Source organism: Branchiostoma lanceolatum, chromosome 15 (genome assembly GCF_035083965.1).
Source record: "Branchiostoma lanceolatum isolate klBraLanc5 chromosome 15, klBraLanc5.hap2, whole genome shotgun sequence".
NCBI lineage: Eukaryota > Metazoa > Chordata > Leptocardii > Amphioxiformes > Branchiostomatidae > Branchiostoma > Branchiostoma lanceolatum.
In genome coordinates, this window is record NC_089736.1 from 2,467,844 (window position 1) to 2,491,763 (window position 23,920).

General features: G+C 40.9%; 1 protein-coding gene across 3 annotated transcripts; it reads left to right on the forward strand.

Moving 5' to 3' along the window:
• Positions 1–1,014: 1,014 nt before the first annotated feature.
• LOC136449308 (1-phosphatidylinositol 4,5-bisphosphate phosphodiesterase delta-1-like) lies at positions 1,015–23,311 on the forward strand. Of its 3 annotated transcripts, XM_066449293.1 has the most exons (21): positions 1,015–1,111; positions 6,465–6,623; positions 7,398–7,427; positions 9,227–9,348; positions 9,812–9,924; positions 10,531–10,660; positions 11,625–11,725; positions 12,103–12,169; positions 12,566–12,656; positions 13,060–13,244; positions 13,651–13,790; positions 14,247–14,415; positions 14,815–14,919; positions 15,647–15,676; positions 16,169–16,262; positions 16,840–17,019; positions 17,722–17,829; positions 18,101–18,165; positions 18,702–18,834; positions 19,278–19,427; positions 21,012–23,311. In XM_066449293.1, the coding sequence occupies exons 1-21, from the start codon at positions 1,090–1,092 to the stop codon at positions 21,098–21,100; spliced, it is 2,283 nt and encodes a 760-aa protein (XP_066305390.1). In that variant the 5' UTR covers positions 1,015–1,089; the 3' UTR covers positions 21,101–23,311. The 3 variants fall into 3 exon arrangements, with proteins under 3 accessions (XP_066305390.1, XP_066305392.1, XP_066305391.1); XM_066449295.1 differs by lacking the exon at positions 15,647–15,676; XM_066449294.1 differs by lacking the exon at positions 7,398–7,427.
• The last annotated feature ends 609 nt before the right edge of the window (positions 23,312–23,920 follow it).

The following is a 23,920-nucleotide window of genomic DNA, read 5'->3' on the forward strand; positions in this document are numbered from 1 at the left end:
TGCTCTCATGTGTTGTTACAACACACATAATATGGAAGTCTCAACTTTACGGACCGTTTTTTTTTTGTCCGATCGGCCAAACGTACTCAAAACGAATTACTCATTCCTTTGAAAAACACCACCTGTCGGACACGTAAAATAGACAATGGCCACTATAGATTTGTCCGTTAGGTCATCATGTCAGAAGTACTAGATCGTAAAGTCTATAGTAATAGGTGATTCATCGAGTGAAAGTACAATTATAAAACGTAACGTATTAGAACTTTGTGGACGCTACAAGAGTTCAGGGATTTTCCTAAGGTTTTCTTGTAGACAGATACGCAAATGTAAATACAATGTATTTTGATATAGCATTAACAAGGCTGCATCATCGTAAAGCTTTGAACCTTTCAATATTGCAATCATGGCACTGTTGTGTAAAGACTTGATATGCCTTGTACATGTGTATATTGACAACGGAAACCTAAGTGATTATCATGCATCGTCATGTTGGTCTTTGGTCTCTGCTGCCTTTTGTTATCACGGGAGTGGCTTTTTCAATAGCCAAAGAAAAACAAAGGGACGTACCATTTACCAGGTAAATTGTGAGGGGTACACAGTAAGGGTTTGTTACATATTTGGGTGTCTATAATTCAGTCAATGAAATGGTGTAATGCTAGTACCACGGGTAGGCTGATCTGAACAATTATATGCTTAGTCGAGCACAACTAAATTTATTTTGGCATCATCTCAAATTTCGCAGGACACACCCACCACAGCACTTTGGTATCGCCCATGGGAAGTGTGGTGCGTTCAAAACCCGACCGAGGTAAAAGGTCAATATTGCGCCCAGCAACAGAAAACGGTCCCGCGGGCAAGAGGCTATTCTGACGCCGCCAAAGATCTTTAATTTCTGCTGAATTTTCGATGTCAGTGAACAGTCTACAACCGATTTTCCAATATGAAAGACAAATAAAGAGCTTCTGCATGCAAGAAAAATATTTACCTTTGCGTTGGCAATGTTTACTTATTGTGATAATACGGTATACTGTAAAACTCTAACACAGCCTCGCGTCTTGTCTTAGCCTACTTTCCGGACCGGACAACAGGATGGCGGCGCTGGGACAGGGAGGTAAGATAGGGGATACCGTTAGTAGGATTTATCCGTTACAGGACAGCGTCGTAGCTTTTATCCAAGAAAATAGGAAGCATAACATGTACAGGGAAGTCTAGAGAAGGGTTATAAGTGGTGGCACGCGCAGCGTAGGCGTGAACGGAAAATTATTTAAGGTTGGGAGTACGCTAGCCACTACCGGTATTTGTGCTAGTATGTCAGCGTAACCGAGGGGGTATACAATTGTTTCACGTATAGGGATGCGAGGGAGGGTAGATGAGAAACGTAAGCATGATATTTACTGTGTTACGCTTGTTGTCTGTGTGATATGAATGTTGATTTGCGTGCTCAGCGCGCGGATAGAGTCCCCAGGGCCCTGGTGCTGTTGTTTGGCCCATACGTATATGGGCGTGTCTCCAACAGCGTACATAAATAATTTGTAGAACAATTATAAGCCCAGTAGCTTGTCTTGCAAGCCGTTGTCTCAAGAATTATTTTTTTGCAAACGCCTTGGCATTATCTGTACTCTAGCCTGCAAGTGTTGTAACACTGCGCCGCGACGTGAATTAAGCCAGATCACTTGAGGTAACAAGCAGACGCCCATGTAAGCGAGTAGCCCAACCCTTTGAGGGCTTAATTTGTTTGTAAGCAGATGTTAAGTGTTGCACTACTAAATGCCCTACAGACTCGTTTGGTGGCTGACCCGGAGTGTTTAGGATTGTATCCACTTGGACTCTGGTCTGTGTCTGTCTGTGTTAAACACTGACTAAAATATGCGACAGAATAAAACATGTTGAACGTTCTTATCTGGACGACGATCTCTCACAAGACGACTGAAATATTCAGCGTTTCCATCCACGCCAAGCCCTGGCATCGTGCCAACATTACTACCACTACTACGTGGAATTCTCCGCGTGTCTTCTTTCTGGTTGTCTGATTTTTCTCCGTAAATTCCGCAGACCCTGATGTCATGAACCATGATTTAAATGTTGAAGTATTCATGAATCGTGAGAAGTATGTTGTGACTATCATTTCCGCTTCAACGGTGCTCTGCGCAATATCTATATCTATCAGTCTTGTTAAAATGCATGACAGGTAGGTGTGTGTGTGTGTTTTGCGTATGGTAAAAAATATACGAATGGAATACTTGTAACGCAAATTTAACACTACGCCGTGTGTCCTCTGTGGCGCTCTAAGCATGTGATGATATGCAGTATATGCTAAAAATATTTCCTTAATTTTACGGGTCACGGCTCATTTGGTTCCAGGGACGCGAGACGCGTTCAAGGCCTTTTGCACAGCGTCAAAAGGGCTCTAATCATATCTTAGGGAGCAACCATGTGTGATCGTGGGGTGGGAATGAAAATGGCTCGAGGGGGCAACTGTCCTTGCAAATTTTAGGTTTAAACCTCCGTGGTCTATACCGTTTCCCGCATTTTCTTTCCAAAGGGTACATCCTGTCTATCTAAATTCCGTTACATTACGTAAATTACATTATGTAATACGATTTGATATGATATGACATTATATCATTATGATATTGTCGTCCCAAAGAAAGGCACACTCCCCTACCCCCATCCTTTTTGATTCGCCCCTAAGTTGGTTATGTTGGTGACGCGAATGTTTGTTGCGCAGTTAAGTGTAGGAGGCGTATGGGATTCTATTGTGATCCAATGTGTACAATTAACTTAGCAACGATTGATATTGCATCTAAGGCCCTATGCCAAAGGTACGGTCAACACCTGTAAACACAGAGGCTGTGTTAGGGGTTAACAAGATACCCGCTGTTGTGCACCTGCTGTAATCTCCAACCATATACGAGTAGAGTTCCTCGTTAGATCTTTCCAGCGTTATGAAATGAAACACGAATGGAAAAATATATGCTGCGGCTCTTTCAGCTGTTCTACCGTGAGGTTTAAATGGGATAGTCCCCCGTTTCCGGCTTCGAAGGGCAATGGGCCAGAATATGTCAAGTAGGAGATATATATATATATCCTTTCACATGCTTAGTTGGGCACAAATCTAAATTCAACGGCGTTTGCACATTTTCAAAACACGTATTGATTTGTACCACTGTATCTGTTTACATTCACAGGAGAACAAGGGTTAAGGTACAAAGCCTTTCCGATATCGTCTGGATAAATATTTGGAGTAGCTGCTGCTTATTCAGGCTTATCGTTACATAAACACGTTCTTCTGTTGAAATCGATCGTGACTCCAGTCATGTAATGATGTATGAAAATAGAAAAAATTAATTACCAAACAGCTGAGGCAACAACAACAGACTACGTCTATGAGTCATACATTTATAAGATGATTTCCCATAAAATGCGGGGAGGTTGAGATTTAACCTCATTGCAAAATGTTTAGACGTCTACATACTTGGGCACGCGGCCAGGAAAAAGAAATATAGCTAGGGTATTATTATATCATTTATAACAACAGACTTGAACAGATAGATAGAAAATACTAATTAAAAGCATAAAGATACTACCATCGCTTCAGTGTCAAACTATTGTCTTGCACTAACATATTTTGTTTCCTTGGACATTGTTAGAACTTCAATTTTGTTAATTTCAGATTTCCAGGAATTCAATTTACTTCCCGCCCAAATTCTTACCAAAAAAGGACCGTTAAAAGGTTTATTTTATTGATCGATCGATTGATCGATTGATTGATTGATTGATTGATTATGTGACAATGAAAATCGATCAGGTAGAAAGATTTGCGTCACAGTTGGCCCTCTGAGGTCGCCTGAGTGATCTTAAGAACAGTCCTTCCACGAATCACCATAAATGAATAATGAGTTCTGTGGAGTCGATCATAAACAGATCAGGGTGAACCGACTCTCTCAGGAGATTTGGGGCGGCGGTACAATTTCCTTTTCGTCTGTGACAAGTGCCAGGTTTTATCATTTTTCTTTAACAACAACCTCCCTGGTTTGATGCAGCATTAGTACTAGTAGTTAACGGTTGGAGCCTGGGAAACCAATTGTTAAAAGCCTACGATCTAGTAGTAACAGAACAAAATGTTTCAATTTTTTATAGGAAGAGGATGTAAAATCCTAGCGTTTGCTGACTGCCACATTTTTTTGTATTCTCCAAGCAGATGTTTGGGTGGGTTAGTACTGGCGGTGATTTTAACGTCTCCCTCTCTCCACCAGACGTTAAAAATCGCGGCCACTACTACCGATACTACCCCGACCAAACCCTATGCTTGGAGAATATTTTTTTCGACACGCTAGCAAAACTGAACAGATTAGAAGATGCGTTTTACGATCTTCCGTAATGTTATGAGTATAGCGCTCTGTCGTATCATCCCAGCCCACATGTTGCGGCCGTTTCCTGTCGCATTCCGGCCGCTCCAGACACGACATGATCGCGGGGCTGGGTCCTGAACTTGTCACGATGTTTAGCTTACACAGGAAGGATACAGGGAAGAGGGTGAAAGATATAACGATAATCATCCATGCTAGCTAGACATTGTTATCTTCTCTTTGCAACATCATGAAATAGATTCGAATATAGATAGTATCGTCATCCTGGTAAATCAATTCAACAATCACTTTATAGTCCCGTTGATAAATCAAACCAAACGTTCAAGAATGCATCCTTGTTGCGATAATTACATCACAAAATGACAAGGAGGAATTTCACATCGCCTTGTAGGAAGTAGATCTTGAGTATCTACCGAAACGTCGGCAGAGAAAGTAGGGTTGTGTGCCAAAGAAGACTACTTCTATGTTGAATCATTAGATAGAAAAGACGCAGAATATAAAATCCCGGGTCACATTTCGGGGGACCTGCTATTAATGATATATCGCGGGAACACAACAATGACACAAGACCTGGCGGCTTTATTCAGCAATCGTGGCACCGCAGAAACCCCATGTTCGTCCCCAAAGTCAACGTCATGAGTCAAAGATTCGTGCCAAGGGGAACATCTCAGAAATCACGCCACAACAAGGGACAGTCCATTACTGCCGGGACGCAGTGTCGAAATCGTCTAGCTTGGAATCTAGGTTTAATCTAGATGTACGAAGAATGTATTTCACAGTCAAACCTATGAAATGAATAAATAAACAAATGAATATAGATAAGAAATATGATTAGACGTATGAAGAACTTGGCTTTTTTAAGAAGTCAAATTGGAAATTTGTTTCCTGCAGGTCTATTTGTACGATACCCAGTCCGCCGAATAATGGAAACCGAGTGATCTTATCACATGTAAGCCAGCGCAGCGGCGTCACACTGTAATCATCTAAGTACAAAGTAGCGGGAATTTGCCGGGCATAACTCAATTTAACGGTACGGAACTGAGTGAACTTTGAGTCACTCTGTCTGGGAACCACTAATGGGTCGTACGGATAACATTAACAGACGTGCAATGAATTCTGAATGCACTCTTCATACTATGATCGATAGTCATTAGGCCACCTAGATTTAGTATTAATCATACATTCCGTGCGCGCACTGATTTGGGTATCCTGGGAAAAAACGTAGTCTTTTTTGTGGAAGGTGACGTCACATGGAACGCGAGTTCTGTTCGAATTACGCAAGATCGAACACGGTTCGGGTTCTAAAACACCAGGGAAAGATTGGAAAATTAATACAATTGAACAAAAGAGACACACCATCACCTTGGTGTGTCTCTTGATTAAACTACTACAAAATCAACTAATATGTTCATGATTGACATTCGTTTTGCAGTTTTTATCATGAAACGGGTCAAAAGTAGCGTTAGATGCCATACCTGAAATCAGTTTTCCGAAACTTAAAGATGTCCATTTCTTGATAATGTACCTGCTGAGGTTATCTAAGGTCATCTTATCACCATTTAAAGATCTCAGGTCACCTCAGTAAGAGGTCTGCTGTGCTGGCATTGTAAACAGAGACTTTTCTATTCTATCGTGAAGAAAATAAGATTAAGCGATAGGTGCGACTGGCCAGAAATATTGATAACGTTGCTAGTTTACGGCTTTCTTGTTTTTATTTTTCGGGTGCCAAGAGCTGAGGGACGTTAATAGAATAGGCAATGATCTATGATGGATGACAATGTGAGGTGTTACTATTGATTGCAGTTTTTAGGTACAAAATGGGAATTCCGAAATAAAAACATTACTCGATAACTAAACAGTAGTACTCAACACGTAGATAATGTGTAAGAGAAAAGTCAATTGCAACCTCTTGTAAGTAGGGTTTATTTTCATTTCTATTTATTTGTGCATTTGTGTGTATATGTGTGCGTTTGTGCGTTGATAGTGTTCAGCACCAAGGACAGGTGTATTTGTAAATGTGTCTGTGTTTAAAAGCAGTACAACTTTAGAACAACTATGTTTTTGACACATGACTTATGCTGTTTCCCTTTCCAGTCCTCATGGACGGTGAAGCCTGCGTTCAGGCTATGATGAATGAGACGACCATGACCAAACTCCGCGCCGGGAAAAAGAAGTTCAAACGTTCATACCGTCTGCAGAAGGACCGGGAAACCATCGTGTACAGCCCGACCCGACACAGCGCCCTGCCCGAGTGTAAGTAGCGCGTCGGTCTTACACAAGTACTACAAACACGACAGGGCTTGAACATTGAAGCAAACTGTTACCACTAACAATTTTACAACCATTGGAGCTTTCTAATCGTTTTTTTTATGAAATCAGAAAATCTATACTGACATGAAATACTTCTCTTTCTTGATTTTTTTTACAATGATTGTACTAATAATCTCAGAGAATGATCATTCCTTTGAGATTGATGTACACAACAAATCTAGTCTTTCGTTGCTCGTGCCATATGATTGACAAAACCCGAGCTACATTTCAGAGACCTACAAAAGAGTACCAACTACAAAAGGATGCTTTTCAGCCCTACACATGTGCAACGTCATCATGATTGACACCTTGGCATCAGCATCATGATGAACAGGATGCGCGCACCATTTTGTCTTCATCATCAGCATGGATGACGTATATCTTACGTCACCATCGCAATGACTGTCGTGACGTCCTTGTAAATGTTACGCTGCGATGTAACTTACGTAATCGTTAGCATGTATGATGTAGCACAATACATCATATCATACGCATGGCTTCGTGACGTCATCAATATGGCAAGCGTGACGTATCATCAGCATGGTTGACGTGGAGTGTCCGTGTTGTGATGTGTTATCATCAGCATGGTGATGATAAGAAATAGTACGAACTGTGAAATATACATAAAGCCTCACGCATTGAGTTCCATTGCGTGAACTGATGTAAGATTACGTAGACTATGTAGAGTTGTGACATGTGCCGACTTTGTTTTTGAAGGTACCAAACGACTCCCAGCCGAACAGGCATGTAAGTAGAGGTTTACTGACGCCTTCCAGGACTTGTGCATCGCCTCAACCAATAACGGAAAGCCCTTCGATCACGTGATCAACTCACAGCGAATAATTCAGGACACACAAATTTGATCTTATGGATACGGATAGCATCCCCTATAAACTTCCTATCGTTTGCCAAAGTGTGAAAGAAAACAAATTTGGCTCGTTTCCCAATATCTTCCAACCAATATGCTCATTTAGCGAACGTTTAGTAGCATTGCCTCTTATTGAGACATATTCTCCCATTTTACACTCTTTATATTGTAGCAAATGGATAATGTGGTTAATAGCAATTCCTCCATTGACAGCAACTTGTTGCTGAGTTGTGAGCATTGCTCCTTGTCGCTTTCTATGGCGGGGAACAATCTCTGGTAGAGTGTACATGTAGATGTGAATCCATAAAATCTATTGCAAGTCTGTGTGTCCTAAATGTGTGATTTTGCAGCATATTCTAAATAAAGTGTAGAATGACTTTGTCGTGATTGTTGAATGTCCTAACTGAGAGTCCTTTGGCGATTAACTAAGCGTGAAAAACGTGAATATTCTGCACTGACTGTCAAATCATTCGCTTTTGAGTAAAATAACAAACTACAAACTCTGCTCTTTGGCTTCTACTGCATTCAGTATTTTGTCTCAGAGCTGTAACGGGAAAATTGGTCAGGGAGATACTGAATTGAAGCAAGCAAATACATATACATAGTTTTGATTACAGGCCTTTGGATGAAAATGCTACTATTCAGGCCCAGCATTTACAGAAAAGTTAAAGAGTGACACCTACCTGGACCAATTTTCCTGTGGCTCTACTAACCAGGTTGAGGTGTGTCGTGTATTGTAAAGCTGTGCTGTACATGTACTAACACTCATCTGTCTGTTCATTTAACCCTGACTGTGCCCATTATTAACCGTGTGTCTTTCTGTTGCCTGTCATAGTCATAGTCATTGTCTTTTACTTCTGGTAGAATCATTAACGGTGTTTTTCGGTGGTGTTGGGTTCTTAGTCTATCACTAAAATCATCATGAAAGCAGGAATTTAGCACAGAGTAGTTAATTTTCAAGCAAAATCCCATAACCGTACCCAGCTTTGCATTGTTAGTGAACATTTCTGTCTGCATGCTGCAAATAACATTTTACATCACCGCTTTGACACAGGTGCCCATCACAAGCCTTCACAAAATTTGGTTGGTTGTAACCGATGATCACAGGTATCTAACTAAAATCGTTTTAACCGCGGGTGCAACAATTTGAACGACGATGGTTGGTCAGCCAATAACCAATCAGCAGCTGGTCCTTCAAGTAATCGCCAACTGCCATCAGAACCTTCATCTCATCTGCAACAAGGACTTCCTAAAATTGTTTGATTTGCAATAATAATGTGATATATTGCAACTTCTGACAAATGAATACAATATTAACATTTTTCCCAATTTGCTTTCGACGTGTAGGTAGGCCGATCGATCATTGGTATAGATTGACGAGACCTTCCTTCAGCCGTGCTTCTTAGCCTTTGGAAGGAACACCACCACCTTACAAAACACCTTATGATCGTCCTTTGATTTCTTTGACTTTGTACTAAATGTTTGTACCATAGTCTACACCGATTTTGTGTGCTGTCAGTGAACACTCAATGTTACTGTTTAGTATTGTGGTTTATCTTTCACACACATATTTACAAACACGTGAAGGCATTCACGCCTGTTACATCTAACGTGAAACCTTGACAAGGTGTTTCTGAACTTCTTCAGAAGGGCTAAAGGAAGTGTTCATCGCTTACAGATGATGTGTCCAACATCCTGGAGGTGTTTCTCAGCACGCTGACGTCACGGAGCTCGCGTGTAGACAGGGAGAAGGCTGTTGGGCCATCCAACTGTTTCAGCATCTCCTACAAAGATCAGACTGTGAGTTGATTTTCGTCACTGTGTTCTTTTTTATTTCATTGATGAGGCTGACTTGTGGCCAAAACCTACCAGCTAGCCAGGTGCTTTTGCTAATTATCAAGGATTGCCTTGACCGAAAGTTCTTTGTGGTACTCAATGCAGCTTTACTTGTCCTCTAAAAGACTACAATCCCTAAAGCTACAAGCAGCTTGCATGTTGGATTTGAAATACATGTGATTGTGTATCTTCAATGTTTGTATCTCCATACCGATTAAGCCTGGAGCCCTGATCGGTTATTATCTATTCATTGAGATGAACGGCAGAATACTCATTGTCAACCCAAAAAAAGTTTTATTGGTTCAATGGCCATTAAAGTTAGCATTTCCATTGAAATTGAACTCTATTTGGATTTGGGCGATTTCCATGAGACGTCATGTGAATACCATACAGCTGACTTGGAGATGCCTGTATGCTCTTCCCACAGCCCACCCTGGACCTGATATGTACCAACCCGGAGACAGCGCAGACCTGGGTGCGCGGAATCCAGCACCTCATACAGTCCCGGACGGGAGAGACCATCGTCAACAAGAAGGAGAGGTCAGTAATGATTCTTCCACTTTTACATCTTTATTACTTATGCTGAGGATAGGTGATCTCCTCCAACCCCACCAACCATAATGGTTGACCTATCAGACATTCAGCAGCCTTCCCAAACCTTTAGTCTGAGTACTTGTAAATCTTATTCATGTTAGTCTTGCTTCCAGGCACCCAAAGATAATTTTTAAAGTACTGGACACACTCCTTTACATAATGAACACGTGATTCCAGTGGTGGGTCACAGGTGTCTGGTTGTTTGTATCCCCTCAGTTGAGTGATATTTAATTTGCTTTGATGTGAATGTTGGTTTTCGCTCCTTCACAAAGCAATCTCCTTCAGTGTTCAGTATAGTAACTGTGGTTCAATATCAATCAATCTTTTGTGAGAATCTAAACTAAAAATAGGTCGATAGCTTGCCGATACTTGCTTTCTGTGCTGCCCATTTACTGTCAACCATAAGTGAACATACATATGGCTTCTGTATTGACCCATACACTTAATTTTAAGCACACTTAAGTAGCTGTTTGGCACCCCATTCCCCATAGGTTACTGAGTTAGGCAGCAGAGAGAAGGTTGATGTGGCTTTATCCATGATGTTTTATACAGATGGATCTCAGAGTTCTTTCACGCCGCCGACAAGAACCAGAATGAGCGGCTGGACCTGAAGGAGGCGACCGGCCTGCTGAAGAGGATGAACGTGCCGATCAGCAGTTCTCACATTAAGGAGAGGTTCCAGGTATGGACACAACAACTTTTCTTTCTTATCTGGAAAGGGATACTGTACTGGTCATACTGTACTTTATTCTCTCTTTTACCAGTTGTGGCTTCTTCTCAAAGTGTATGACAGTTACACTTGCCTTGTCTGAAGCGCCGCATGATCTTCTAGATGATGCATATTTTTTCATAACACTTTTTAAGAGATGTGACACAAATGTGGGCACTCGCAAAATCAAAACATTGGTTTTGACATATTTTCTTTATTTCATTTCTCGTGATTGTCATTTTAATCTGAAAAGAACGAGGTTTGTTAGAAGTTTGCAGGAGGTTTATAAGCGTTGGGTATTGCTCATTGATGTTTGTAATAAGCATCATATCTACTACACTGTTGTATAGTAGATACGGTGCTTATAATGTATGAGTAGGTTAGTTTCCGTTTCCCTATTTGTGTACTCAGAAACAGGTTTTCTTTGAAACCTGGTTACTGTGTACACCTTTTCTTTCTAAGTTGGTACAGGGTAGTAATATGGAAGTAAAGCCATACAGAACATATGAAACGGGTGCCGGACCTTCTTCTGTACCTTCTTCTGTGGTAACGGTGAGGGAACGTATCAAAGACTAATTATTGCTACTAGATACAATCAGTTTCATTAAGGAGGTAACTTTCATTCCATTATCTAGACTAGAGCTTCTGGTATATGATGATAATTGTCGCCTATATCATCATATTAGGAGTCTATCTGAGCATCTCACCTCATTGGCTTTGCGAAAGAAACTATATGTATTAATCTGACTACACTTCCTGTGTGAGACCACTAGAAGACTTTTCAAAATGTTTTAATAACCTGCAACCTGCTTCTCTTTTAAGAACGTTTGCAGTTTTAATGTTGTTACAAATGCTTTCACTTTGACAAAGTACAGGAATGTAAATGTTCTATTACTCATCGTTTTGAGCTAATGCATTGTTTTCCGATGACCTACAGGAAGTGGATCAAAACGGAAATGGTGACCTTGATCTGGAGGAGTTCGGGCAGCTCTACAGGCAGCTAACCTTCCGTCAGGAGGTTGAGGATCTGTTCAATAGGTAATCCTGTCTACACAATCACGGGGAAGCACCCATACTGTACAAAATGTTCAGAATGATAAAGAAGATTATCAGATATACCAGACAACCACATTTATGCCAACACGGTAAAGGAATATAACTGATTATATATTTCAGTATTGTCAACTCAGAATCCCAGTAACTGTTATGTTTGATCCGAAATCGCTCTTCAATTTTGCACTAATTTTACAATTTAGCATAGACTTTTACTAACTACATAACGTTTGGACTTTATTCATCTCTGGGAGGATTGACATAAAAGGCGACTACTAGCTATACCAAGTTAAATATGCAGAATGGAGATGAACAAGGTAGGTCCTAAAATAACATACAATCATGTATTATTTCACCTTCAGGGTTTCCTCAGCTCAGGGTACCATGACGATTCAGGACTTGCACAGGTTTCTTACGCAGGAGCAAAAGGTAACTCAAACATATGTCATCCCTTACATACTGCAGTCTTTCTGTAGCCTGGGTGCCATCCTATTTCTACCGGGGCTCCTAATTAGGGTAGCGAATGTAGGAGCCCCGGTAGAAATAGGATGGCACCCAGGCTAGTCTTTCTGTGGAAATTAAAGATTTACATCTGAAGGAGACAATTGAAACATTCCTTAGTTCTTGTTGATGGTAGCACGTCAGTTTAGCATATTTGTTGTTTGGTACACAGCAAAGACCACAACTGCATTTAGGAATGTGTTGCAGGCAGGTAACAATGTTTACCATGTATTGGTTATCTGTTAAAGTTACTGTAAAACTATAGCAAGTATGTATGAGTAGAAATTTCCCATATGAATCTCAAATGTATTCTCTCTTATAAAGGTTCAGGCAGATGCGGAAACATGCAAGAGGATCATCAACACTTATGAACAGATCGGCGATGTGAAGGCCAACGACTGTCTAAGTTTGCAAGGTATGGTCTCTATATCATGGTATGGCATTGTCGCTGCAAGAAGTAATGAAGTATTACATATTACAGTTGGTTACCAGTGATACAATTACAATAATAACACACAAAAAGTGATCTGAAGACGCTCAGCTACAAGTTTACCAGTCAGCTACAACACAGATATCTCGAAAATAGCTGCATGTAATTGCCTGAGGGCAGTACCATATAATACCATTAAATTGACATAAGCCTTTTCTTTTTCTGTGTTTATTTACTTTAACTCAATAACTGATTACTACGTATTTCAGTCAAAGTGTTTGTTTTTCATTTTCAAATTATCGTTTTTAATCTTTTATGTTTATCATAACTTTTTCAGAAATGTCTCTATCGTTCACTACACATTTCTAACATATTGCTTGTCCTGCAGGCTTCACCCTGTATTTAGAGTCGAAAGACGGCGACATCTATAACCACGCGCACGACCAGGAGTACCAGGACATGACCCAGCCGCTCAGTCACTACTTCATCGCGTCTTCTCACAATACGTACCTTCTGGAGGACCAGCTGAGAGGCCCCAGCAGCAAGGAGGGCTACATCAGGGCCCTGCAGAAGGTGGGATTTACTTGTTTATTTATTGGTAAAATATGGTACACAAGACATTACAGAGGTACTCAAGGCAGCGTAGGCTGATTATAGATACTTCACATAGAGTACACACAAACTACACCACACTAAGGTCGTTTAAGAAGAGAACCTTCTTGAGGCCCCAAAATATAGATCACTAAAGAAAAGAAAGATATGTCCTTGTTTTGCAACTAGACTCTTATTTCTTTTAGCTTTTACTAGTTTTAGACCATAATTTTCACAATCTTTCGTATTCAGCCGGTTAACAGTAGTCCAATATACGCTTTTCTATCTAGAGACTCATTCCTCAGATTCCTTGCTGCAAAATTGTTTACTGTGACTTCAAAATTGTTTAATGTGAATGGCATGCATGTACTAAACCTTATTGTTGCAGGGATCGCGTTTTCTGGAGTTGGACTGTTGGGACGGGGAAGGCGGCGAGCCTGTCATCTACCACGGCCACACCCTCACCTCTAAGGTGCTGTTTAAGGAGGTGATCGAGGCCATCAATGACTACGCCTTCAAGGCGTCACCGTGAGTACAGCTACATGTACATGTCTTGTAGGGTGTTAGAGTGAATAGTACACGTTTGTAGTAAATTGTACGGATGGTGATTTGACTTTATCAAACCATGAACGACAAAAATAATCTACTGCTGATAGGTTTCGAATATCCACTATGTTTATGATACGACAACCACATTTCTACCCCATTCTATGTCTTTGTCACTTATCATCTGTCTATAGCGATTGACCTTCCCTCAATACACATAAAAAATGCTGGCTCTGTATACAAGTACATGTGCATATTTCTGTCAGTTTACTTTCGTCACATTGTCTCATTTGCGTATTGTAATGGTAGTGCTCACAGTACCTTCTTGATCTGTACCAACGTGACAAAGCAGTGTAAATTTGCTGGATGAGGCTGTGAATGAAACAAACTTTTGTTTCATAAAACAAAAAGGAATTGTGCATATTTTTTGTGTTCTAGCTACCCAGTGTTCCTGTCGCTGGAGAACCACTGCAGCGTGGAGCAGCAGCGGACCATGTCGGCGCACATGCGGCGGATCCTCGGCAGCCAGATCTGCACCGACTCCGACACACCCGACCCCACCGTGCTGCCTTCACCCGACAGTCTCAGGGGGAAAATCATCATCAAGGTTTTTATATTATTACTTGTAAAGACTCGAAATCTTGTGAACTTGGAAGAGAGTATCAAAAATTGTTACGTTTAAATGTTATGTACTCTACGACACTAGACTTGTTTATCGATACATTAAGAAGGAAAACACTGGTGTACTCGGATTTAGATATTTTACCTCATTCACTACCCTCAATGTAGTTCAGAGTCTAGTATTTCACGTTTGTTGTGACTGAACTTGAACATGAACGGAGACATCAACGATGCCAACACGGGGAACAATGGCTTCTTCTACTCCACTCGGTCCTGTCCTCCATCAATGAGTAGATTTCTGCTGCAGTGATGTTGCTGAGTCCAGCATCCCTTTTCAAGTTGTTGATGTTGCGACTGATGTTGTGACAAACTTGTGTCCCCTCAGAACAAGAAGCTCCCGCCTGATGTGCTGGAGGATGAGGTCAGCGACGAGGACGAGGCTGCGGAGATCGAGGACCCGGAGGTGCAGGCTCGCATGCAGGCGGAAAAGGTGCCTGATACAAAACATATGGTGTTCACAATTTATGGCTTTAGATAAAGCAAAGGCACTAATGAAATTTTTTATATTTTGTTAATCATATGTTGAGAGACACATTCAGTTTTGTATTTGTTTTTTGGTTAAGTCATTAGATTGAATATTTTTTTAAATCATATTTTCTGTGGAATGCTTTATACAATGGACAGAAAAAAGCGCAAAAATCAAACGTGAGTCTTCTCAGTTTCTCTTTTTACTGGTCTGTTAATTCATAACTTCTTTTGGCATGATGTCTGTTGCTCATTATAATATGAATGTAATTTCCAGTTTCTTCTCTTTATCTCCTTTTGCCCAATATGAAAATCTAAAGTTGAACCTTCTTTCTCCAAAGTTTTCACGAATTGTCATGATCAGTATGAATTTAGGTGAATTTTAATCTCACAATTTCTTCTCCATTGCTTGTGATTTTGAAAGGCTAGTGAAAAGGGTTCTCCATCACTTGTAATTTTTGATGGCTAAGTGAAAGGGGCACCTTTAGTTGCTGCACTCTCTCCATGCTTACCTATAGTTTAATGCATGCTTGTGCTTCTTCGATGGTGAACGCACAGATGAAATGTGCATACGTAGATACTATTTATCGTATTATGTTGATAACTATCATTATGTTCATGCACTCTGCTCGCTGGTGTTTGGTTCCTCTCTGGGCTGTGGTGATGGAAAATACTCTACCTTACATACACAGGAGAAAAGGAGAAAAGAGCTGGAGAAAAAGGTAACATTTATGAGATCATGCCTTCTTATTTTTCTCCTTGGCACAAGTAGCTACCTTTACATCCTCTTTGAGTGTTTGCTCCAATTATCCATCCTTATTGGACCTGACAAACCCTCTGTGATATTTCCTGTTTCAGCACTGGGTATTCTCACCTGTCAAACCTGCACTGAAACAATAAACTAATGGTACATGTTGTACATGTTTTCACCACTGATTACATTGTCATTATCTATACAATCACCTTTTTTTTTTTTTTTTAAATTTTAGGATAAAATTACGGATTTCTGTTAAGACATACTAAAGGATTTATTCGTCCTTTAGCATTGCTTTTTGTTCAAAAAGAGAAACTTTATGGGGAATTCCTGATCAATGAAAGAAATTCAATACAGTTTTTGCGGGTTGCTGTGGCTATAGAACATGTCCTGAAGAATCCTTAACATACGATACTGTCAAAGCTCCCGTATAATTGTGCCTTATGTGTCACTGTTACAGAAGAAAAAGATCAAGTTGGCCAAGGAGTTGTCGGATCTTGTCAACGTCAGCCAGGCGAAACATTTCCACAGCTTCCAGCACTCACAGGAGAAAGGTACGTCACATCGTCTGGAAAAATGATACTAGTATTCTAATAGCGTATTTGATAACTCTGGTCACGTTGGATTTAGAAAGATGCAATTTGTAATCTCCAACAATAAAAGACTCTAGTTTGGCTCACACGCTTCGAAAACCTCATTTCCACTCTTACAGTGAAATCAAGTTTCGGTGAAAATCAGTATTGTAAAACTTGAACTGTCTGCAGAATTACAAGTGTCCTCGTTAAATCATGACATCGCGAATATACGTTTCCATTGAAAAGTTTCTTCAGCCACGAATTCAAAACCCAGAAAACCTCTTTCTCCTCTTATATAATGAAATTAAGTCCCGATTAAATGAATGACTCTAGAGGATTGTACTTAAAGCATTTGTGCTTAGACTGTTGATGTGTGATTTGTATGTATTTTGGCCTTGGAATTGTTTTCATCTGTGTACCACTGTGTATGTATGTATGTATGTATGTATGTATGTATGTATATATGTATGTATGTATGAATATACGAACCCTAGAAGACTATCCCCTTGGGGGCTAAAGGGTATCTCAATAAATTACTTAACTACTACTTTTACAGACATGGCCTGCAACATGTCCTCCATTACCGAGAACAAGGCCATGGACCTGGTGAAGCGCCAGGCCGCAGACTTCATCAACCACACCAAGCGGCAGCTGGTCAAGATCTACCCGGCCGGCGGCAGGGTGGACTCCAGCAACATGGACCCGCACGTCTTCTGGTCTGCCGGATGCCAAATAGGTACTTTTGTCTTTTTTATGAAACGGTGAGCCGTAGAGATGCCGCATTGCACGACCACTAGCCACTTGAAAAGGTACCATGCTTCACCTCAATCGAGGATGGCTGCTTTACCTTTTTTTAAAGCTGATTTATGATGTCTCTCTTCGGCCTTTGTCATCTTAGTAGACGATCTAGACAGCAGTTCCAGTTATGGAAGTGTTTCTCTCACTCTTTCAGCCTGCTTGATGCAATCCTGGTTTCCTTGGCAGCTCTGTACATTCTAGAGAAATATCTGTACAACGAGCCAGTATAGGTGCTTTGCAATATGTAATACCTTGTCCTTGTTGTTCCATTTGCATGTTGTACCAGATGTAGATACTAAATATGTGTCGACTTCTAAGTAATCAGGGAGAAGAATGGATGATTTTGGCTGTTTGGACACTTTCTCAATTTGTATTATAATCCTGGACATTGCTACACGACTCTAGCTAGCTTTCATTGAGTGGATTTTGGCTGTTTGGAAACTTTCTCAATTCATATTATTATAATCCTGGACACTGCTACATGACTCTAGCTAGCTTTCATTGAGGGTACAGCCCCTTTATATTGAAGTAAAATGAGCCTTTTTAACTAGCTTTATGGTGAGGTCCGTACTACGACAATAATGGAATTCTGTTGAAGGACCTAAATCCTAATGTCTTCATGGCAATATTATGATTCCAGTTGCTATGAACTACCAAACCCCGTGTGACCAGATGGACCTGAATCTAGGCAAGTTTCGACAGAACGGAGGCTGTGGGTATATCCTGAAGCCGGAGGTCCTCAGGAAAGGTAAGAAATGGGTGTTTCTGTGTGTGTATATGTTTATGCATGTATGTGTGCGCGCATGTGTGTGTGTGTGTTTGTGTGTGTGTGTGTGTGTGTGTGTGCGTGTGTTTGTGTGTGTGTGTGTGTGTGTGCGTGTGTGTGTGTGTGTGTGTGTGTGTGTGTCTGTGTGTTTTCAGAGGTTGCTACCAAGAGGACAGACATCTGTTTTGCTTTGTCATATCTTGGTTTACTGTATTGTCGGCCTGTTATATGAACCATTTTTGTTTTTGTCCAGATTACTTGAAGATTGACACTTCAGGGAAGATCCCTGCTAAGTACAGAAAGAACCTGACTGTCAGGGTGAGTTGAGAATGAAGATTTGTGCGATTTAGGCATATGGAGATATACTTATAAAATCATTAAAGAAAATGACTTTTAATGGGCTTATTTTACCTACATCTAATGATTTGATCATCAGATTTGTCCATGTGGCTTTCCTCAAACACTGCTTTACACCCCATTCAAGAGAACGTCACTCTCACCTGAGTGGAGTGAGGACATTTGTAAGAAGAGCTCTTCTCGTTGACACAATGTCTGGATGTGTGTTTGGGATTCGAACCCATAACCTCTACATCCGTGAATAGTTTCATCAGGTTGGTAAGTCATTGAGTAAAAGACTCCTTTTGCACAACCAGGAGATTTATTCAACCGACGTGTCGGTGACCATCTGTCACCTTCTTCAAGGCAACACCTGTGCTGCATTGCTATGTGAACCAGTCAGAATTGCCTTGAAGAAGGTGACAGGTGGTCACCGAAACGTCGGTTGAATAAATCTCTTGGTTTTGTAAAAAGAGTCTTTTTCATTCCATAAACTCTACATTTTATCTTCATCGCAGGTGATCAGTAGCTTCCAGCTGCCCAGTCCGTCCGAGAAGAGCACCAGCTCAGCGGACCCGTACGTCAAGGTGCAGATCTGCGGCATTCCTGCCGACTGCGCCGAGCAGAGGACCGAGTGGAAAAAGAACAGCGGTGCGTATTGAGTTTGGGCCACACAACTTGATTTCGGCTTTCAAGTATCTAATACCAGCTCAAAAAAGACAAAGACACAGTCATACCTTCAAGTACCAATGTTCCATGATTAAGGTGTTCAAAAATTTCCCTTTTTCCTTGGACTAGAACAGTGGAACTAGGCAGCAATTACCATACTTTACAATAGGTACGTCCTCACAATATAGCTAGATGTGCAAATGTTAGGTCGTTCACTGTAATGCAACAAGATGCCGTGTGCCTGCGAAGCTGGGGAGTTACGCCGAAGGGTGGTTAATATACAACCGGCTATACATACACAGACAATTATCATTCACCAGCAAAGTTGATTCCTTATGGTAATCATATGGTTACGATTCCAGAACTTACCTTTAAAAATGGATTTGGTTAGTACATGTACTTCTTTCTTTGACGCCCCCCTGCAGGGTTCCATGCGGTGTGGAACGTGGCCATGACGTTCCCACTGGCCCTGCCTGAGCTGGCCATGCTGCGATTTGAGGTGAAGGATCACGACAGTATGACGGCCAGCGACATGCTGGGACAGTTCGCGTTACCCGTGGACTCTATACAACAGGGTAAGCAGACATACACCGTGGCTTGTGGAACCCGTTGCCACCAAGCACAGCAGGAGCGTCCTCATAAGACAGCTTAAGACAAAGCTTGCAGCTTGTATCGTAGCTCCAGTGTACATATTATTTCATCGGCAGGTGTTTTTTTATCTCCATGAAAAAAGGCTTTTTCATGGAGTACTGTTTTGCTTGCGTTTGGTGTTTGTGTGTATGTTTGTGTCACCGGTCGCTTAAAGTCACCATAACTGTAAAACCTGTACATGGATTGAAATGATTTTTGGTATGTGGGTGGGTGTTAGGTGGAGGAAGGTCAAGGTCGATTTTGGGCCTCCTAGCATGTGTGACTGGAACTGCAATGGCGTATTTGATAAAATCTTAAATGTAGAAGAACTGAAGAGTGGATGGACAGATCGTCATGTTCTTTGGTACACAGGTAGGTTAGACCAAGTTGTACACACTTAAGTGCAAACTATGCAGATGAGACCGAATTTGCATAAGTAAGGAGGTAAATCGTTTGCATGGGTGTCGTCGTATGCTTAAAGTCAGCATAACTGTAGAACGTGTAGATGGATTGTAGTGATATTTGGTATGTGGGTATGCGCTGGGAGGAGAATGGTCAAGGTCGATTTTGGGCCCCCTGGTTTGTGTCCCTGGAACTGCAATGGCCTATTTGTAAAAATGTTCTAAAGGGGTTTAACTGAAGAGAGGAACAACAGATTTTCATGTTATTTGGTACGCTGGTAGGTTGGACGGAGATGTACACACTGAAGTTCAAATCATGCGAAGTTATTGTGTTTGCATGTGTGTGCGCGTGTGTGTATGTTTGTGTCACCGTGTTTGTATGTATGTGTCACCGGAAGCTTAAAATCAGCATAACTGAAGAACGTGTGGATGGATTGAAATGATATTTGGTATGTGGGTAGGTGCTGGGAGGAGAAAGGTCAAGGTCGATTTTGGGCCCCCTGGTATGTGTCACTGGAACTGCAATGGCGTGTTTGTAAATATTTTCAAAGGAGAATAACTGAAGAAAGGAGCGACAGATTTTCATGTTATTTACTTGGCAGGTAGCTTAGAGAGGGATGTATACAATGAAGTGCAAATTATGCAAATTGGACTTAATTTGCCTAAGTAATGGGAAAATCTATATCTGCAGTGTTGGCCATTGTGGCACTTCTAACAGCTGTTGATAGCGAAAGTAGGTCACTGTGGAACCTGAGCCCCTGACAGCTGCAGGTGGCCGGGGGTCATACCATTGAGCGATATAGAATGGGGGGAACTGGTTTAATACAAAAAAAGTTTCATGGAGATTTTGGGTCCTAAGACTCTTGTTTTTAACTGTAGACATTCAATGTTTGAAACTGTCACATGATCTGTGAAGCACCTACAGGCGAAACGATTCGTAATTTTTATCTACAGCTGTCGAGAATTGTAGTTGTAATGTTGGATCCTCTGATGGTTTTAGAAAACTTTAAATCACAAATTTCGTAAACATCATCACATTGTAAGCAGGTGTGAAGTTTCTGTTGACATCCACGACTCTTCATGGAATAACAGAGTTTTGATCACTTCACATTTTTTTGTTTGTTTCAGGCTACCGTCACGTCCATCTACTAGACAAGAGGGGAGGAGACATCAGCCCTGCTTCCCTGTTTGTTTACATCAGTCTACAGGCACCTTAAAGGCAACCCAAGCAATATTAGGGCCCGAAAACCAGGTTTTGAAAATCAATTTATTTAGTCATCTCTATACATAATCAATTCAAACAACACTATCACAATGTATAACTACGTCCATGATGCAAAAATACGACGTTGTTGTCATGTGGGAAATCATGGCCAAAGTTTGTGTAGGCTCACAAAACTAAGGGGATCATCGTATGACACAATGTTGCGCGGTTTTAAAATGCTCAAAATATGAAGTTATCACGCGAATGTGCTAAACAAAGTTAGTAAATGTCACTACCATAAAGATTTCAGCATTTCTTTTATTTCCATTTTTCGGCCATAATATTGCTAACTTTGGTTGCCTTTAAGTTTGGCCATCACGCCACACAAACGTGATGTCATGGATTGCATCTCTTGCAAACCTTAAACCTTCACGAGAAAGTGCGTAGGAAAGAAACAAAACTAGCTCTTTTTGTGATGTGAATAATATCCTGTCATTACTCAACAATCTCAGGATGGTTAAACATGTTGGGAATTAAAACTGTAAATGAATTGCAATTACAGCTTTTAAAAAGGCCATCAGACACCTTTGTGTAGTAAAAGCATGCAAGCATTGTAAGGCATCGTTGCAATGGAAGCAATGGTTCTACTTTAGGATTTGGGATCCTGGACGTCATCCGTGCGTTCATGTGGTCTTGAAGCTTACCTGTTGTCAACACTGCAAATGTACAGTCTTCCATCTATCCCTCATGAGCTCATCCCAATAAGCACATTCCTTAGGTATAGTGTCTGGAGGCGTGGTGACTCTTTTTCGTAACAGTTGCATACGTTTTTGGAGGATGGTGTGGACAAAAAGACGAACATTAGGGCTTTGAACTGCTCGTTTGCTTCAGAGATGCATCAAAGGATTTTCCTGACAAACCACCAAAAGACTACTATTACAAAACACAAACTATCCAGAAATGCCTCTGAAAATACATGAATGTATAAAATCAAGCTTATCCCGAAACGTCATCCTTGACAATTGCCACATATACCAAAGCTGCCTGTGAGTTTTAGTGTGACGGCGATTCGCAAAGCCTTAAACAATGAGACGATGTCTTTTATCTATTCTCAAACACTCTACTTGTACAGAGTTTTTCATAAATATTGATGAAAACTGTACGTCCGAAATTTCAGAGTTGCCAATAACACTTGTCTGTCGCCCATCGGAAAAAATATGTGGGAACTTTGGAAAAGCTTAGATAAGCTAACTTTGTACACAACAAAACAAAACAAATCGTGCCTCAGACTCCATGTATTAATTCCAAGCTGTGCATGAACCAAGTACCGCTCATACGATGGTTGTGGTTAGTTGTAATAGAATATTCTGTATTATCACATATGAAGCCCTGTTGAAAAAGATGGCATACTGCTATTCTTGAAACATGTAGCTGACTAATTTTTGACGTGGCGTGGTCATTGTGTTAAGATCATTCCTGGCATGTGACTTGTTGAAAGAAACAGTATGCTGTGTTCACAATTGGGTCGGATGTTAGTAACTGTTATGTTGATGAAGGTTAGAAATCCAGGTAATAAGATAAGCACAAATAGTTACTCAGGCAACAATGACGAAAGAAAGCCGATGCTGTCTGAAACGTCTGACTGTTTCAAAATTTTATCCAGTTGCTTGAGTAACTATTTGTAGAGTAACTGTAATGATCAGTCGAAAACGTGTTAGTAGCAGATGAAATTGTAAGTTTGGTATGTCGACTACAGCTGTACCATATTTGATGGTGAAATGATAAATCTATCATGTGCTATTATTGTAGTCTATATTCTGGGACAACAATGCACGACATGGCATACTATTCACAGAAATGTTGCATGTTAATATTCATTAACTAAAGGCTTTTCGGAGTTTGTAGCATGTGATTATTCGATAGATAGCCCCAGACGTAAAATTGGTAAGTAAAGGTTACGGTTAAAATAGTATTAAACACTCATGTCCATATAGCCAACATTATATCACATCAAATAGGAAAGGAAGTATAGCTGGGAGGGAATTCGGTTCCGGATAACGCTGTGTCGCTGAAGTATACGTCACTGAATTTAATATAAAGTACAGATAGAAAAAACCCAGGCTTACCCTTTGCTTGTGCTTATGATTGTTTGCTGTTGATTTTTACCAAATACATTTCTCTGTACATTTTGCAGAAAAACAATGCCTTTTTGATTCACATGAAACCGACGAGTCACTACCATTCTTTACATTGTCCTTTAGATTAAAGTCAATTTTAGCCAAGGATTTTTGCAAAGGTTTTGGCCTAAATAGCTCACATCGCCGATATTGATTGGTTGTCTGCGCTGCATTGTTAGCTGAAAGTTCCGTCTGGTATTATTTTGCCGGTGTCTGCGAATCTCCGCCCTACTTATTTCCGTGACCAGGAACCAAAAGAAAGACACCAGACAATATCTGAATAGCTCTCCTGTCCGTAGCTGCCACGCGTTGTGATTTGTTGTCCATGCTACACTGTAAGCTGTATGGTCAATCTAAGATTACTCCTTCTCCATGTCAACGAAATGCACCAGACAATATCTGACGAGCCCCGCACAAACACGGCCAGTGCAGCTGAGCATTGTCGTACATGCGAGCAGACTCTGTTGCTACTGCACCCATGCTATTCAGTCTCTGGTGGACCACGAAGTCGACAATGTGTGTTTCTATTCGCCCACTGTTCATCGTTCTAGGGTGATGTCAGGCGTCCACGCCATCCCGCACAACAAACAGGTACATCAGCATCGTTTGTTTCAGACTTAGATATTTCGGAGCTTCTGGACTCTTTCTTAAGGTTG